Below are 18,362 nucleotides of genomic sequence, written 5' to 3' on the forward strand. Positions count from 1 at the left end.
ATTTATATCTGTATATTGCAAGAGGATTACCACAGTAAGTCTAGTTATCCTGTCACTATAGAATTAACAATTTTTTTCTAACAAGAATGTTAAAGATCTACTTTCTTAGCAACTTTCAAATATGAAATACATACTTTTATTTTTATTTTTAACTATAATCACCATGTGCACATTATATCCCTATGACTTTTTTAAAAGAGATTTTATTTATTTATTCATGAGAGATATAGAAAGGCAGAGACATAGGCAGAGGCAGAAGCAAGCTCCTTGCAGGGAGCCTAATGTGGGACTCTATCCCAGGACCCTGGGATCACTGCCTTGAGCCAAAGGCAGATGCTCAACCACTGAGCCACCCAGGCGTCCCTTTGACTTGTTTTTGTTTTTTTAAGATTTTATTTATTTATTCATGAGAGACACAGAGAGAGAGAGAGAGAGGGAGAGAGAGAGAGAGGCAGGCAGAGACACAAGGCAGAGGGAGCAGCAGGCTCCATGCAGGGAGCCTGACAAGGGACTCCATCCCGGGACTCCAGGATCATGCCCTGGGCTGAAGGTGGCACTAAACCACTGAGTCACCTGGGTTGCCTGCTATGACTTGTTTTTTAAAAGTTTGTTTGTTTGTTTGTTTGTTTATTTATTTATTTATTTGAGAGAGAGAGAGAGAGGGTGCAAGTGGGGGCAGGGGAAGAGAGAGAGAGAATCTCAAGCAGATGCAGTGCTGAGCAAGGAGCCAAGGGCTTAATCTCAGGACCCTGAGATCATGACCTGAGCTGAAATCAAGAGTTGGATGCTTAACAGACTGAGCCTCCTAGGCGCCCCCCCCCCATGATATTTTTGTAACTACAGGTTTGTACCTTTTGACTGCTTTCACTCATTTCTCCCCTCCCCCAAACATTCTGTTCTCTGCTTCTATGAGCTCTGTTGCCTTTCTGTTTTAGTTTTTTATTATTTTTAAGATTTATTTATTTGGGGGGGGGGGAGAGAATCTTCAAGCAGATTCCCCACTGAGCATGGAGCCCAATGCAGTGCTTAGTGTGGGCTTTCTATCTTATGACCTATGAGATCATGACTTGAGCAGAAACCAAGATTCAGACACGTAATTGATTAAACCACCCTGGGCCCTTGTTTTTGTTTTTAAGATTTCACATGTAAGTGAGATCATATGATATTTGTCCCTCTCGGCCTTATTTCATTTTGCATAATCCCCTGTAGGTCTATTCCCATTGTCACAAATGGCAAGATTTCATTTTTAAATAATGACTGAATAATATTCCATTTTCATTTCTTCATATATACTTCCTTTTACTAATATATATATATATATATTCTTATTCACTCATCAATTGATAGATATTTAGGTTCTTACCATATCCTTGGGTATTGTAAATAATGCTGCAATGAATGTGGGGATGCATACCATTAACCCTTCAACAACATGGGTTTGAATTGTGAGAATCCACTTATATATGCTTTTTCAATAAATATAGTACTATAAGTGTACTTTCCTCAGGATTTTTAACATTTTTTCTAGTTTAGTTTATAGTAAGAATACAATATATAATACATATACCACATATGTATTGAGGAGGGCTGGCATGCCCCTTGTTCAAGGGTCAACTATATATCTTTTTTGAGTTAGCATTTCATTTTCTTCAGATAAATACTAAGAAGTGGAATTACTGGATCACATGGCAGTTTTATTTTTTAAGTTTTTGAGGAAACTTCATACTGTTTTCAATAGTGGCTGCACCAGTTTGCATTCCCACCAGCAGTGCACAGTGGGTCTTTTTTCTCTACATCCTGACCAACACCTGTCATTTTGTGTCTTTTTGATACTGGCCTTTCTTACTGGTGTGAGGTGATTGTGAGGTGATTGTGGTTTCAGTTTTTATCTCCCTAGTGGTTAGTGACGTTGAACATTTTTTCATGTGTCCAATTTTTTTCATGTTGGCCACTTGGATATCTTAAAATATGTTCTTTTTTAAAAAAATTGTATTTATCTGTTCATGAGAGACACACAGAAAGGGGGAGAGAGAGAGAGAGAGAGAGAGAGAGAGAGAGGCAGAGGCACAGGCGGAGGGAGAAGCAGGCTCCATGCACGGAGCCTGACATGGGACTCAATCCCAAATCTCCAGGATCAGGCCCTGGGCTAAAGGCGGCGCTAAACCTCTGAGCCACCTGGGCTGCCGGGCCATTTGGATATCTTTTTTGCAAAACTGTCTATTCAGGTACTCTACCCACTTTTTATTTATTTATTATTTATTTTTTAAAAATATTTTTAAATTTATATATGGTAGAGAGAGGCAGAGACACAGGCAGAGGGAGAAGCAGGCTCCCTGCAAGGAGCCCAACACAGGACTCAATCCCAGGACCCCGGGATCACGACCCAAGCTGAAGGCAGACACTCAACCACTGAGCCACCCAGGTGTCCCTCTCTGCCGACTTTTTAATTGGATTGTTATTTTGGTATTGAGTTGTGTCAGTTCTTTATATATTTTGTATATTAATCCCTTATTGGCATATCATTTGCAAATATCTTCTACATTCACTAGGTTGGCTTTTTGCTTCATTGATGGTTTCCTCTGCTATTAAAAGCTTTTTATTTTGACGTGGTCCCAATTGTTTATTTTCTGCTTTTGTTTCCCTTGCCTCAGGAGACATACCCATAAATATATGTTGCTAAGGGCAATGTTCAAGAGATTGCTGCTTATGTTTTCTTTCAGGAGTTTTATGGTTTTGGGTCTCATATTTAGGTCTTTAATCCATTTTGAGTTTATTTTTGTGTATAGTGTAAGAAAGTGGTCCAGTTTCATTGTTTTGTAGGTAGCTGTCCAGTTTTCCTAACACCATTTATTGTAACAACTTTCATTCATGGGCTCTCTATCCTGTTCCATTCACCTATGTGGCTATTTTTTTTTAATTTATTTATGATAGTCACACAGAGAGAGAGAGAGAGGCAGAGACACAGGCAGAGGGAGAAGCAGGCTCCATGCACCGGGAGCCCGACGTGGGACTCGATCCCAGGTCTTCCGGATGGTGCCCTGGGCCAAAGGCAGGCGCCAAACCGCTGCGCCACCCAGGGATCCCCTATGTGGCTATTTTTATGCTACTACCATACTGTTTTGATTACTCTAGCTTTTATATCTTGAAATCTGGGATTGTAATACCTCTAGTTTTGCTCTTCTCAAGATTACTTTGGCTATTCCAGATCTTTTGTGGTTCCATGCTAATTTTGGGATGGGCAGATGTGTAGTAGTATATAAGTGTTGTGTTAATCTGTATTTCTCTGATGACAAAAGTAGTTAAGCATTTTTTCACATACTTACTGGCTTCAGAGTCTTCCTTGATAAGTCTTGGTAGGTCTTTAGTTCCTTCCTCCCCAGAGGAGATTTTTTTTTAAAGATTTTATTTATTTATTTGAGATACAGAGAAAGAAAGTGAGAGAGAAAGAGGGAGCACAAGCAGGGTGAGGGGTAGAGGGAGAAGCAGACTCCACACTGAGTAGGGAGCCTGATGCAGGACTGGATCCCAGAACTCTAGGATCACCACCTGAGCCCAAAGGCAGATGCTTAACGACTGAGCCCCCCAGGGGAGATTTTTATTAGGTCACTGTTTTGATTCTTTCTTATTGAATTATAGGCATTCTTGGCTACATCCTGGATATAAATTCTTTCTTAGATAAGTCTACGGCAAATATCTTTTACTCTGGATTGTCTTCCTTTCTACCAATAGTGTCTATGATGAACAGAATTTGCCTTCTGTGATGATAACCAATTTATCAAGCTTTTCCTTTGTTTTCGGTGTTTCTTGAAATTGATAATATTATTAAGCAGTTTCTGTAGAGAAGTTAATTGAGGTGCTTGGCACTGGAACTGAACTCTCAGGGCCAGGGGTACTGTGAGGCAGGCCTAGGGCCGCGATGACTCTAGGTTCCTGCAAGGGTGCCCCGCACTCAGCATGGCCCAGTCAGGTCTCCTACTTTGAGCCCCGGACGCCTCACTTGCCTCACCCTAGCCCTGGCTCGGCCAAGGTCTTGCGTTACCTCCCTACGTTTATCACCTCCCTGCAGGCTGGGTTCTAAATCTAATCCTAGCTGCGTTCTCCGAATTTGGAGTTGGGTTCTCCGATTTTGGAATTCAGTCGCCTGCTGGACATTTTCACGGGCAAATGGCCTTCCTGCTCCGTCTACCTAGCAGGGGACCTGATTAAAGGCACCCGGGTCTCTGCTCGCTTACCGTGTTCTCGGCTTTCCTGCACAGGTGACTCGGGAGTGGCCTCGTGCTAGCCGAGTCCGAGAAGCGTCCCACGACCCACTCAGGAGACTGGCAGGAGCGTCCCGGGAGCTCGGCGCAGCCGGCCTGGCCCCAGCGAGGGGAGGCCCGCGGGCTCCCGGGAACCCCGGCCCCCGGCTCCCAGGCCGGCACCGGGGAAAACCCGGATGGAGGATCGCGGGCCCGGGCGGGCGGGCCGTCAGCCCCCCCTTCCCAAGCTCCTCTCCGAGTCTTCGGCCCAGCTCGGGCAGGGCGCGAACTGAAAGTGCAAGTCGGCGGGGCTGCGGGCCGCGGAGCCGGCCTCCTCCCCGAGGCCGAGGTGAGTGGGAGGCGCCGCGTCCCGTCGGGCGGCCCCGGGCCGGGCAGCCGGGCAGCCCCCGCGCGCTCCGCGTCCCCGCCGCTGTGCCCGAGCGAGCGTGTCGGAGGGAAAGACGGGCTTGTGCGCCGGGAAGGGAGCCGGGTCCGTTTCGGGAAGCCCCAGGCGGCGCTCTCGGGGCCGCTGCCCGCGAGGGAAACCTCCTCGGGGCTGAAAAGCGCAGGCGGGAGGCCGGGGCCGCGCAGGAGCCCGGGGAGGCGCGGGGGGGCGCGGGGGGGCGCGGGCGACCCGGCAGGTCAGGCCGCTCCCCTCCGCCGCCCCCGCGCCGCCCGCCGGCCCCGGAGCCGAGCCCCGCCCCGGGGGCTGCGGGTTGCTCCCCCGCCCACGTTCACGGGGAATCACTTGTTGCTGGAGTTGTGTGCTCACGTGGGAGCGGTTCTGACCGCCCAGCCAGAGGAGCGTCGCGGATTGAAAGGAGAAAAATGCCCTGGGGTGTGTGTGTGTGTGTGTGTCCCTGGAGTGTGTGTGTTGGGGTGTACGTGGATGGGTGTGGAGAGCCCCCAGAAGGGCCGGCTTTGGTTATCCATCCGCAATCCATTTCTTCCCTATCCTTGTACCCCATTAGCGCCTCCAGAATAAAACGCATTTTGTAGAAGACGGAGAGATAACACAGATGTCATTTTCATTTCCCGGGCATCTTTTTTTTTTTTTTTTTCTCTTTTTTTTAAGATTTTGTTTATTTATTCATGAGAGACCCAGAGAGAGAGAGAGGCAGAGACACAGGCAGAGGGAGCAGCAGGCTCCGTGCAGGGAGCTCGATGGGGCGGGAGTGGGGGGTGGAGGGACTGACTCATCCCAGGACCCTGGGATCACGCCCTGGGCTGAAGGCAGATGCTCAACCCCTGAGCCACCCAGATATCCCCTCCTGGGAATCTTTTAATGATTCTTTACTATGTAACAAGTGTCATGCAAAATGACTGTTTTCCTTAGCATCACAGCTCCAACAGACTGCCCCCCGGTCACGGCCTCAGCTCCCTCAGATGCGTTGCGGTGACTTGGCTGGTTGACTTCGATTGCGGAGTGTGCGGGCTCTGGCCTCCTCCAGTGTTCTGTATGGCAAGTTGGTCTTCACGACCTCGTTGACCTCGTTTTCTTTGTACGCCCTTCCTTCCCTCACCTTGAGACAACCCAGGAGCTCATGACCAATCTTGGGCTTGCTAGTGATGTCACCCTACAACTAGGGCATTGTTTCTGTACACCCCGTGGTCCCTCAGAGGGAGGGCTCTCAGGTGGGTCATGGCTATCGCATTGAATAAGCATCCCCGGGTATTTGCACACTAAAGTGGCAGAGTCACCAATCTAGAAGCACTCAATTTCAGAACTTTCTCCTTCCGTCTGCAAGCCACAGGCAATGTCCTGGCGTCAGACGTTCCTTAAGGTCTGCTCCGTTTTTGAAACTGCCGTAGTAACTCTTCCTTTGCTGGCTTCCTGCTAGATGGCAGTGTGTAACAGTGAATTAAATACACAGCCTTAACTATTACTGTGATTATGGCTTATATTTTATTATTCATTTTAAAGAAGTGTATATCCTACAAACAGTATATTTTTAAAAATTCAAACTAGCGTTAAATTTAGAAAATAAAGAACAATGACATAGTCTGGACAAATAATAATATTATTCATATATGTGACTATTGCTCAAATGCGGACATTTCCAACCCATGTTTAAGTGCTTTCTAAATGTGGAATATAGAGTGTTGATTTCAGTGGAAATGCAGTACCTAATTCAATTACCAGCACTTCCCAATGAACATTATTAGTGTTACTGAACATGGGTTGTTAAACATTAAAAAAAAGTCTTTATCTACAATGTTTTTCAGATATTCTTTGAGAATAAAATTTGAGTTTTCAAAAGTTAATGCTGAATTACTATAACAGAGAATGAAGATGAAGTAATCCTAAGCTTGTTATATAGAAATATTTCTTTATATTTACAGAAATCTTAGTTTATCATGACTCAAATTGTCTTGGTCATGGTCTCTTTACTTGATCAGTCTTTCTTCTATGGAGAGTTTTTGCTCCTGGACACTATTTGTGGGATCAGAGAGCTTCATTTTGGGATGAGACCTCAGGAGATCACCTGGTTCAGCCCTTTGTCTTTGGACATGTGAAGTCTTAGCCTTACTGTGTTGATATTATTTAACCAGTGCCTCATTCATGATTAGGTAAATGATGAAAGGAAGATAAAGGATTTTTTTTTTTTCAGATGAAGGATTTTAATTCAAATCTTTTGCCAGGTAGGAAGGTTGTTACATTATAACCAATAAACCCTTCTTGGAGAAAGAACAGTTACTAAGAAGATCTTAAAGGAAAAAGATGAGAAGGTATTGCTCTTCAGGAGCTGGCTAAATTCTTAAATTCTTAGTGCAGGACAAGATCTTCAATATTGTGCCCTCACCTCCATTAAAAAAAATATTCTTTTTGAATGCTTTTATTTGGGGCTTCATATCAGTCTTTTCTGGGTGTTTTTTTTTTTTTTTTGGTCTGGGTATGTTTTAATTTAGTTTCTATGTTAAGTAGACCCACTAAATGAGATTGTATTAATTAATACTGCATAATCTGAATGCTTCAGCATGGCCAGAATTTAAGAGTTTAAGAATGGCATCATCTTAAGTTCTATAAGGGAGATGTGAAGGTCTCAGGCTGCAAATTCTATTCCCCTCCCCACCGTTAATCACCAGCCTTGCCTCATGAGATGGCTAGTATTCCTTTATCTCCTTATTCTTTATCTGTCTCACCTGAAAGGTGTGCTTGGTGGAAGAGCATGACCTTCCCAGATAGAAATCTGCAATCTGCAAATCTAAGCACTCTAGTAAAAATAAATGCTTAGCAAGATATGAAGTCTATTTAAAAAGGAGGAAAACGAACACCAATAAATAAAGAAAGAAAATTGGAGGGGGCATATGGGTTGCTCAGTGGTTGAGCATCTGCCTTCAGCTCAGGTCGTGATCCTGGGGTCCTGGAATCCAGTCCCCGAATCCGTCGCCTCGCAGGAAGTCTGCTTCTCCCTCTGCCTATGTCTCTGCCTCTCTCTCTGTGTCTCTCATGAATAAATAAATAAAAATTCTTAAAAAAATGAAAAAGAAAATTGTAGGAACATGGAAACTGGAACTACCATGCCATGTTCACCAGGTACCCAAGCAACAGGCACAGACACCAAGGAAGTCTGCAAGTTAACAGAGTACGTCAACTTTTTAACATTCAACAATTGTGTTATATGCATCCAATAAAATGACTTTAGAAAATTTCCTGAACTCTCCCAGCCTCCTGCATTCTTTCCACTGCTGTGATAGAAACAAGCACAATGATAGGGACCTACATCTCCCAACTTGGCATTGGAAGGGGTAAGGCTTGCCAGCACAGGTGGCCTGGACCGTCTAGGAGAATGGCTAGGATAGTGAAAGAGATGTGGTTATAGGTAGGGACTAGAGCACACAACAGGAAGCTACATTCCAGGAATAGTCAGAACAAAAGGTATGTTGTGGTGGAAGCTGGAGAAGTAGGGCAGAGTCCAGGGAGTCTTGTTTTCTAAGCTAATGCATTTGATCTTTATCTTGAAATCTGTGGGAAGCCACTGATGGATTTTAATCAGAGGAAAGAGATCCAGTTTACATTCCAGAAACAACTACAGTCAAATGGAGAGTGCCAGGGGTCAGACTGGTAGGAACACCAGTTGTCAGGGTTTTGAAGAAACCAAATAGGAATGAAAGAGGAGTGTTGGGGCGCCTGGGTGGCTCAGTCGGTTAAGCGGATAAGCGTCTGCTTTTGGCTCAGCTTATGATCCAGGGTCCTGGGATTGAGCCCCACGTCAGGGCTCCCGGCTCAGCTCTGCTGTTCCCCCTGTTTGTACACACTTTCTCTCTCAAATAAATAAATAAAATATATATTTTAAAATCTAAATTCAATTTGCCAACACATAATACCCAGTGCTCATCTCGTGTTAAATAAAATCTTAAAAAAAAAAAAAAAAAAAGAGGAGTATTGCAGAGGACAAGTAGTTGAAGGGACTGATTAAAAACACCTGGAGAGTTGTCCAAAGGCCCGTAGACCTTCCCACCAGCCTACCATGATCTGTCTTTCTCAGGACAGCCATGTTTGAGGGATATTGTGAGGATTTATACATTATAAAATGAAAACATATTTTGAAAGAGTCAAACCTACTTGAGAAATTACACCTTAGTGGGTATAATCTAAGCCTGGTAATTAGATACATTCCTTTTAAAGACTCTCCCTGGTATAACCTTAAGCTCTATTTAGACAGTCGGTTGCTTTTTAACTCAACTGACACACCAATTTCTAGAGGAGAGATGATCAAAGGAGCCTTCTAAGAGCTCCCAGCATCTGCTGCTCGCCTCTTTCCCCCTGCCACGGGGACAGGGAGGAAAGATAGAGACACACAATTTGTCTGGCTCAGAACACCTTGCACATCTCCTAGGGTTGGTTACCTTCTCACTTTATCCTCAAAGATGCAGGGTAGAAATCATCTCCTGAGTCCCATTTCTGAGACCCTTACCCTGTACTTTGGACTGGCACTGCAAGGCTGAAATTGGAAGCTGGCATCCTTAGACTGCTAATTTGCCTTAAGATCTCTCCTCTGTCTGTTTTAATTCAAAACAAAATGGAGAAATTTGAAATTCTTTTAGGGTGAAGGTACTGCCGGTTTTGATAGACTAGTGCTTGCAGGAGTGTGAGGTAGTCACGCTGAGCTTCAGACTCCACTCTGGGCAGCAGATGGCCAGCCCCAGGCAGTGCACACAAGCTGAAAACTGCATTTCAGGAGCTCAGCTCCAGGGTCAAGAAGGTTGGTTAGCGAGCGTCCGTTTCAGATGTTACCTACCATGGTTGTCTGAACAAACACACATTGCTTCACCAGGCAAGGAGGGTTCTGGGGCATCCTCCTGGTGGATTCTGAGATTCACCTTGCAGGAGGTGATGAAACAGGAGGGAGCTGCTTTCCTCCTGGAGTCCCATTGCATGGTGCTTACTGACTTTCACCACGCTCTCCAAGCCCATCTGTCCCACCAGTGGGGGGACTGGTTACTGGATGACAGGCTCCTGGGTAATTGATACCATATATTAGATTGATGTGCTTCAACGTCTGGCTGGTTGCTGCATGCTATAAATTGTAATACCATCTATACTAACTGGCTCTATTCTCTAGGATGGTGGTGGGTATTTAACCACAGCTGGGTCCCTGAGACCTCATTATACCCCTGGCTTTGGGAGTATAAGCTAAATCAAGATTCTTTGGATGAAAGGGAATTTGTAACCTTAAATTATTCTGTTGTAAGCCATGGAAAGACTTAAAAAGGCCCTACTTAGGACAGACTCTAGGAGAGCATTGTGGTAGCTGTAAAAATATCCCAAACTCTGTCTTCCCATTCTCTTCCTATCTTTTGTTTTCCTTTATTACTGACCCTAACAAGAGGTCACTGTTTCCCTCACCTCTTTCCTTTCCTGGGTGCCTGGAGACAGGTGACCTGATCTCTAGACCCACTTTAACCTTTCAAAATTACGATCTTGGGCCTATCACTTAAACTTACAGAGGCTCAGTTTCCTTATTTGTGGGAACCAAGAATAAAACCTACCTTGCTTACTTTACAAAGTGGTTTTCCATAAGATTGAGTGGAATGATATATGTTAAAATCTTCTGAAGATGATAGAGTTTTATACCCACTTAAGGTGGTAATATTTCATTACCTAATGCAGAGTACATTAATTATGTCTATAATAAATTGCCTGTGCATATAAAACAGAAATTGGATTGCCTTCCTGTTATGCAAGGCAAAGAAATAATGACAGGTAACGTTTAGTTTTTACTGTGAAGAAACCGAAGCTTAGATTTAGTAACTTGTCCAAACTTGTATTATGTATAAATGGCAGAGCTAGGATTGAAACCCTACGTGCTATCTCCACATTTTAGGTAGTTAATAGCTACTAGCATCAACTGAGTAGACGGGAAGACACTTTTCAGGTTCTTAGAGATTTTTGTTACTTTTTTCTCTGGTATACTGGCTGATGGAGGGTGATTGTATACAGTTTTTTTTCCACTCTGATTAAGATGAATAATCTGTGTTAGTATTATTGGGTGGGAATTTCATAGTCTTAGTGTTAAAAAATATAAAAGGATGCATGAACCTTGGAGTGTGACTAGTTTCTGGTTGTAGTACTTATCGAAATTGTAGTGTTGGATAAGTGACATTATTCAAATTTGGTTTTCTCATCCCTAAAAATGAGGACAATTGCTCCTTCATAGAGTTGTGGGAGGGTCGAATGATCTCATGCATGCTGAGCACTTAGGAAGGGCCTTGCTTACAATAGGTCACTCAACAAATATTAGCGATCTACTTTTCTTTGGCAAAGTGGATGTTTCTCTTTCTGAAGTTCCGGTTTATTGGGCAGCAACATACTTTATATGAATTGAGCTTCAGTTTACACTTAAAAGTATAATTAAAAATTGTAATTAATAATTAAAAATAAGATAGCAAAAGGTTTATTGGACATCTATGCACCACACTCTGAAATAAGTCTTCTAGTATTCTTATCTCATATAAAGCTCAGTAACTTCCTGATTAGGCACCCTTGTTGTCTACGTTTTGGAAATTGAGATATTGAGAGGCTAGGTTAAACCAGCTGGGGAGTTGAGATTTGCATCCTAGAGGGCTGACTCGAGAGCCTTTCCTCTTAGTCACTGTGGATTGCAGGAGTTCCGTGGGTAAAAGAGGAAAAACACAGCATCAGTGATTTCTGAAAGCAAGAGTCATTTTGTTGCTTGAGGAACTTATCCTGGACTTAGGGAGTAAATCAAGGTAGATGCACTAGAGGGAAGTACACCTATAAGGCCAATGTTTTTAACCAGAATTCTATATCATTTATATACTTCTTTTTTTAAATTAATTAATTTGACAGAGAGCACAAGCAGGGGGAGCAGCAGGTAGAGGGGGAGGAAGAAGCAGGGTCCCCACCAAGCAGGGAGCCTGATGTGGGGGCTTGATCCCAGGACCCCGAGATCATGACCTGAACAGAAGGCAGATGTTTAACTGACTGAGCCATCCAGGTGCCCTCATTTTTATATTTCTAATTATATCTTTATATCTGGGAGATGTTCAATCAGATCTCAGAACCAGGTTTTGGAGTCCTGTAAAGCTGACTCAGGAATGTTGATCCTTGCTGTATTCTGAAACTCCACTGGGTCATTTGACCAAGACATTTGACTGCACAGAACCCTGGGAATAAAAGGCATTCTTAGGAACTCTTTAGTTCATCTTTAAACTTTTTGAAAAGATCATACATTCCAGACAGATGGAAATCTTATTTCAGAACTTACAGAGAATCATATTGCTCACACAACCCACTGCTTTGTTACACTTGCCATAAAAGACTGAACAAATACATCAATAATCAGAATTCCTTATGTTGTGGCTGAAGTTGTTTTCCTTAGGGAAAGTTTGGGTCAGTTGATCATGATCTATTTTCAAACCAAGCCTGAAACTTTTATTTAGTATCTTCCTAATTTTTACAGGAGTGGGTGGATAATCTTGGTAATTTTTTTCAGTTTTGAGAGAGAGAGAGAGAGAGCATGCATGGGGGAGGTAAAGGGAGAGAGAGAATCTTAAGCAGGCTCCCTGCTGAGCGCAGAGCCCAACCCAGAGCTTGGTCTCACAACCCTGAGATCATGACCTCAGCTGAAACCAAGCTAGACGCTTAACCAACTGAGCCACCCAGGAGCCCCAATTGTGGTAATTTCTATTCCACTTTTCTACTCCTTTGAAACCTAGGAAGTGATTCCATGTAAGTGATTTGTGGATGATGGCAGAGAAAATTAAGTGGAAACAGAAATTTAGATTCAGGACCTAATTGTGGACCTGTCATAGTCTTCTCATGTGCTGTGTGACCTTGACCAAGTCACTTTCCCTCTCTGGTTTTGGTTTCATTATCTAGGAGTAAAGTATGTAGGCTCTCAAAGGTTCCTTTTAGTTTTAAAATGTCGGCTGTCTATGTGACAACCCTGAAAGACCACATTTATTAAATCTTCTGCATTATGGCTAAAAGATTATTCATTTGTTACAGAATTTTTTGACGCCTTCTGGTTTGAAGAATCTCCAGCTGCTCTGATGATAGCTTAAGACGACTGCATGCTGTTTCCTCTCGATGCCAAGCCAGACCCGCGCAGAACCTCGGATCTCAATCCTTCATGGAGACCAGGTCCCAGCAGGAATGACAGTGGAAGAAATTGGCACCCAGATGGTTCCTCTGCGTGAAGTTGTCTTGGGCTGTGGGCCGACTCGAGAACACCTGGTAACCAGGCCTGCCCTCTGTCAGTCACCCAGGGCCGGGCAGCATGGTGTGGATTCAGAGGAGGAGGCTTTTGGCTTCTTGCCTATGCATCACAGCCACAGTCTTTCTGCTTGTCACACTCCAGGTAGCAAGAATTTGGGTTGCTTAGTGTTGATTCCTGACCCATTCCACCCTTCCCACCCTCAACCCCGGCTCCCCTTCTCTTCAAGTACTTTACTTTTGGCTTAATCTCTCAGGATCGGGGATTTTCTGTCTACGGCAGGGGAAGTACTTTTTTTTTGTTAATAGATGAAACTGAGGTTTTAGTGAGTGGGTGTATTGGGTAGAAACAAAATCAATGAGATGGGGAGTCCACTTGTGACTCTTGTAGGGCCCTGGTTCTAAGAGCACAGAAAGTAGAGCTCTGTCCGTCTTGCTGGGTCAAATATAGATGGCTTGCTCAAAGTCCCCTTTCACGATGACTTCTGAAAGATGGCATTCTTGAAGAAGCCCTGTGTATTTTCTAAGAATAAGATGGTCTGTTCTGCAGAAAACCAGCATCCGCGTTAATACATTTGTCATTCTTGACATATGCTACTTGACCACAGACTGAATGTGAATGTTGGAACTGCAGCATTTTTTAGTCTTCCCATTTATTTCATTTATTTTTAAATTTTTAAAAAAGATTTTATTTATTTATTCATGAGAGACAAGAGAGGCAGAGACACAGGCAGAAGGAGAAGCAGGCTCCATGCAAGGAGCCCGACACAGGACTAGATCCCGGGTCTCCAGGATCATGCCCTGGGCCGAAGGCAGTGCTAAACCACTGAGCCACCTGGGCTGCCCTATTTAAAAAACATTTTTTTTAAGATTTTATTTATTTATTCATGAGAGACACACACAGAGAGACAGAGACATAGACAATGGGAGAAGCAGGCTCCCTATGGGGAGCCTGATGTAGGACTCGATCCCAGGACCCCGGGATCAGGACCTGAGCCAAAGGCAGATGCTCAACCATTGAGCCACCCAGGTGCCCCCACTCCCTGCCATCTATCTCATTTAGTTGGTGATTCTGAAGTTCATTGACTGATTTCAAATTAAAGTAAAAATGACACAGTGCCAGAAAAAGTATAGGTATGAATTCAGATATAGTTTGGATGCGTTCAAACACCAGCTGTCCATTCTGAATTCCAAAAGACTTTTAAAGATTATTTGTGGATATGGGCAGGTCACATGTGGGGCTGATGGGAAACAGAGGTATCCTCTGGGCTTTTTCTTATTTTATTTCTTTAATTATTAATTTTATTTATTTTTAATTAAATTCAATTAGTTAACATATAGTTTATTATTAGTTTCAGAGGGGGAGGGGGTCTGTGATTCATCTGTAATACTTCGTGCTCATTCCATCACATGTCCTCCTGAATACCCGTCACCCAGGTACCCCATCCCATCCCCTGGGCTTTTACTTCTTGATTAAGATTGAATGAGGTAATGCATATAAAAAGACTTTGGCAGACAGTCTGGCGCTGGACTTCTACCACCTTTTGTTACCAGATCAGGATTCTGGTCAGAGGTAATACTTGACTCCTTCCTTGTCTGTCTTGTGGGTGTCCACAACCTGCTTGTACAGGAGCAGCTGGTGTTCTCTACTTTCTGCAGGAAGCTTTGAGAGCTTTGATCTTACCAGACAATTACCTTGGCACTTCCTTGGGTTATGAGGAATGGCTGTGTCTGAGCTAAGAGTGTTTCTGTTGATGTCAGAAGACATTGCCAAGTTTTTGGTATGCATGTCATTTCTAAGCTCCCAGAGTATGAGGGGCAGTATGATCACTGAAGCTAAACTCTCATCTGGATCTTGATTCATTTTGCCACCAGTAGTATGGTTTGGGCTGTTTCCTTGTCCACAAGGATGCATTAAATGCTTCAGTGATCAGAGTTTCAGCAGTGTTATATGTTTTTTTTAACACTGTACATGAGAAACTATAATGCCCATACATTTAGAACCATTCCTCTTTCTGGTGGTTTGTTGCCAAGTAGGTACGGTAAAAGAAGGATCCAATAAAAAAAAAAAATCATGCTAGGGCTGCTATAATAGGTGCCACAGATTGAGTGGCTTAAGCAACAGAGGTATATTTTCTCACAGTTCTGGAGGCTAAAGTACAAGATCAAGGTGTCAGCAAGCAGAGTTGTCTCTTCTGAGGCCTCTCTCCTTGGACTTGTGGATGGATGGCTCTTTCCCTGTGTCCTCACCTGGTCTTCTCTCTGTACTTGTGTGTGTCCTAATGTCCTCTTTTGATAAGGGTATCAGTCCTATTGGATTTGGGTTTACTCTGATGACCCTATGTTAACTTAATGACCTCTTTAAAGACCCTATCACCTAGTGTAACTCAGTCTCATTCAGAAGTAGTGGGGGTTAGCACTACAACAAATGAATTTTGGAGGGAATACAGTTCAGCCCAAAGCAGATCTGATAGCATAATTCCTAAATAATCTAACCCTGAAAATGTTATGCTGACCTTCAGCTAAGCTGAAGCATTGTGGTTCCCTGGAGGAAACTGTTCATCTGAAACATTATTTTCCACTTGCGTTTGTATGTACTGTTTGCAAATATATATATATATATATATCTTTAGTTTCTTAATTATTTTTTTAAATATATTTTCAATTTTTTTTAAGATTTATTTATTTATTCATGATAGATGTAGAGAGAGAAAGAGAGAGGCACAGGCATAGGAGGAGAGAGAAGCAGGTTCCATGCTGGGAGCCCGACGTGGGACTCGATCCCGGGACTCCAGGATCACGCCCTGGGCCAAAGGCAGGCGCCAAACTGCTGAGCCACCCAGGGATCCCCTAGTTTCTTAATTTTATTTACTTTTTAGTTGCATAATATTTCATGAATACAGTATGGAATATTTTATTTTATTTTTTTTATTTTTTTTTTTAATTTTTTATTTATTTACGATAGTCACACAGAGAGAGAGAGAGAGAGAGAGAGAGAGAGAGGCAGAGACACAGGCAGAGGGAGGAGCAGGCTCCATGCACCGGGAGCCCGATGTGGGATTCGATCCCGGGTCTCCAGGATCGCGCCCTGGGCCAAAGACAGGCGCTAAACCGCTGCGCCACCCAGGGATCCCTAGTATGGAATATTTTAAAGCAAATCCAGGACTTTGTATTATTTACCTGGATTTACTTTAAAATGATGCTCTAACATATGGGATCTTTTGAAAGTTTAGTATATCCAAATCACTGTGATTGCACCCAACAAAATAAACAGTAATTAATCCATACCATCCATATACTAGGCCATGTTAAAATTTTCCCAGTTATCTCAAAGAGGTCTTTTGTTGGTTTGAAGCTGGAATACACAAATCCTGCACACTGCATTAAGCTGGTATGTCTCAAATTTTGTGTTTTATTTTGTTCTTTCTAGTATAAAAGTTTCCTCTGTCCCACCACCTTTCATTCCACGTCCTGGGCTCGTTGAAAACACTGGGTCATTTGTCCTTTTGAATTGCCCAGATTTTGGATTGGCTGATTTTATCCTCATAGTTTTGTTGAATAGGTTTCTCTCTCTCACCTATTTCCTATCACCTGGTGGTGATATCTGAGGCTAAATTTTTTTTTTTAAAGCTCTTTGGCAGAAAAATATCTCTACCTAAAGCAATCCCTATTAGTTGGAAATGAATTTATACTTCACATAGTAGACCTTGATTGGAAATGTGGAGCAAAATCTCCTTCGAAGTTTTATCCGTGGTTTTCTCAAAGTCTCTTTTTAAAGTTGTTGGTGTGGGATCCAGGAAATTTAACAAAAATTCCCTACCCCTGGACAAGCAGAGCAGGACTGACTCCTTTTTGTGCTGCACCTGCCTTGTGCAGACCTGTTTAGGGCACTGCCCCACCCTAGTCAAGCCCAGGGCACGCCCTAATCGGAAATCGGCTCAGTGATAGGCCAGTTCAAATGGATACTTTAGGGTAAAATGTAATTCAATCGGCCACCTGCGTGTGGACCAACATGACTGTGCAACTCTCTGCGTATCCCATTGACCACTGGCCCCTATAAAGCTGCTACGCCTCTTAGTGTCGGGGTCCAAGTCCCTGCTCCGCTGTGTCCTGTACACTTGGACCCAAGCTCAAGCTTGTAAATAAACCCTCTTGTGTTTGCATCGGTGTGGGCTCCTCGGTGGTTTCTCAGATTCGCAATCTCGGGCACAACAGTTGGTTGTATATTTGCAGGAGGAGGTGGAGTGAAAAGATCCAGAGTTTTTGACTATAAGTCCACTCCATTCCATCAAGCCGTTGGGGAGTAGCCACATTCTGTTATCATGAACATGCTGACACGGTGCCTGAGAGGCTCAGTGGTTGAGCGTCTGCCTTTGGCTCAGGTGGTGATCCTGGGGTCCTGGGAACGAGTCCTACATCAGGCTCTCTGCAGGGAGCCTGCTTCTTCCTCTGCCTGTGTCTCTGCCTCTCTCTTTGTGTCTCTCAGGAATAAATAAATAAAATCTTTAAAAAAAAAAAAACATGCTGACAAAGCTGTTGGTAGGGGCTAGACTTAGATTTTAGTGATTGTTTTACTGTCAAAATGCTGACTTTCGTGTCATAGATGATTCATGGTTTTTTAAAAGCTAATATAATTTCTTGCTATTTTTGGAGTACTACTTGGCTGTCACCAGTGGTTTTTGATTTTTTTTTTTTGGCCTTGGATCCCTCAGAGAATCTAGTGAACATTATGGACCTTTGCCAGGGAGTTGCAGGCTCTATCAGTGGGCAGTGGCCCTTTTTTTGACACTGGGGCAGCAGGCGCAGAAAGAAGGTATCACCGAGGCTACTGAGAATGGGGCCTGGGGCCACACAGATGTTCTCTGCTGGCTGGGGAAGGAGTTAATACGTTAAAATGTGCCTTCTTTTCACTGCTTTCTTTGGTGCATAGTCTGGCTACTTAACGTTTCAATTATGTATGGAATGGACCAGTTCCTACTTTTAGACTGCTTTCTCTAACATATTTTTATAATGCCATATCAATATCAAACCTTAACGTTTGATGACAAGGCAGCACTGTTGGAGAACAACTGCCCCTCTATTTCTACTCTGCCCCCCTGCCCTCTAGATGCCTGTTACTGATGGCCTGGCTATTCAGTAACCCAGACCATCCCGAATAAATAAACATGGTTTTATTTATTTATTTTTTTAATAAACATGGTTTTACATGGAAGGGAGCCCAGTACTCATGGTATACTTCACTTGATGCCATAGTGGAAATTATTAGAAACATAAGACCCGTGTTAAGACTCATTTAACTGTAATAAAAAGAAACCAATTGGTAATTTATCACTCATTCTCCTTAGAATGTAATCTTGAGTAATAGCCAGATAATGCCCTGACTCTCATGGGTTTCATTAAATGATCAAACTAAAGGCACCTGGATGGCTCAGGGCACCTGC

At 43.4% G+C, this 18,362-nt stretch overlaps 1 protein-coding gene across 1 annotated transcript in view; it reads left to right on the forward strand.

The window, feature by feature from the left end:
- The first annotated feature begins 12,985 nt into the window (after nt 1-12,985).
- FUT10 (fucosyltransferase 10) overlaps nt 12,986-18,362 on the forward strand; it is a 70,078-nt gene continuing 64,701 nt past the window's right edge. Inside the window, 1 exon segment of the mRNA NM_001012647.1 lies at nt 12,986-13,066. Coding sequence (NP_001012665.1) covers nt 12,986-13,066 — 81 coding nt within the window.

The sequence above is a fragment of the Canis lupus genome, chromosome 16 (genome assembly GCF_011100685.1).
Source record: "Canis lupus familiaris isolate Mischka breed German Shepherd chromosome 16, alternate assembly UU_Cfam_GSD_1.0, whole genome shotgun sequence".
NCBI lineage: Eukaryota > Metazoa > Chordata > Mammalia > Carnivora > Canidae > Canis > Canis lupus.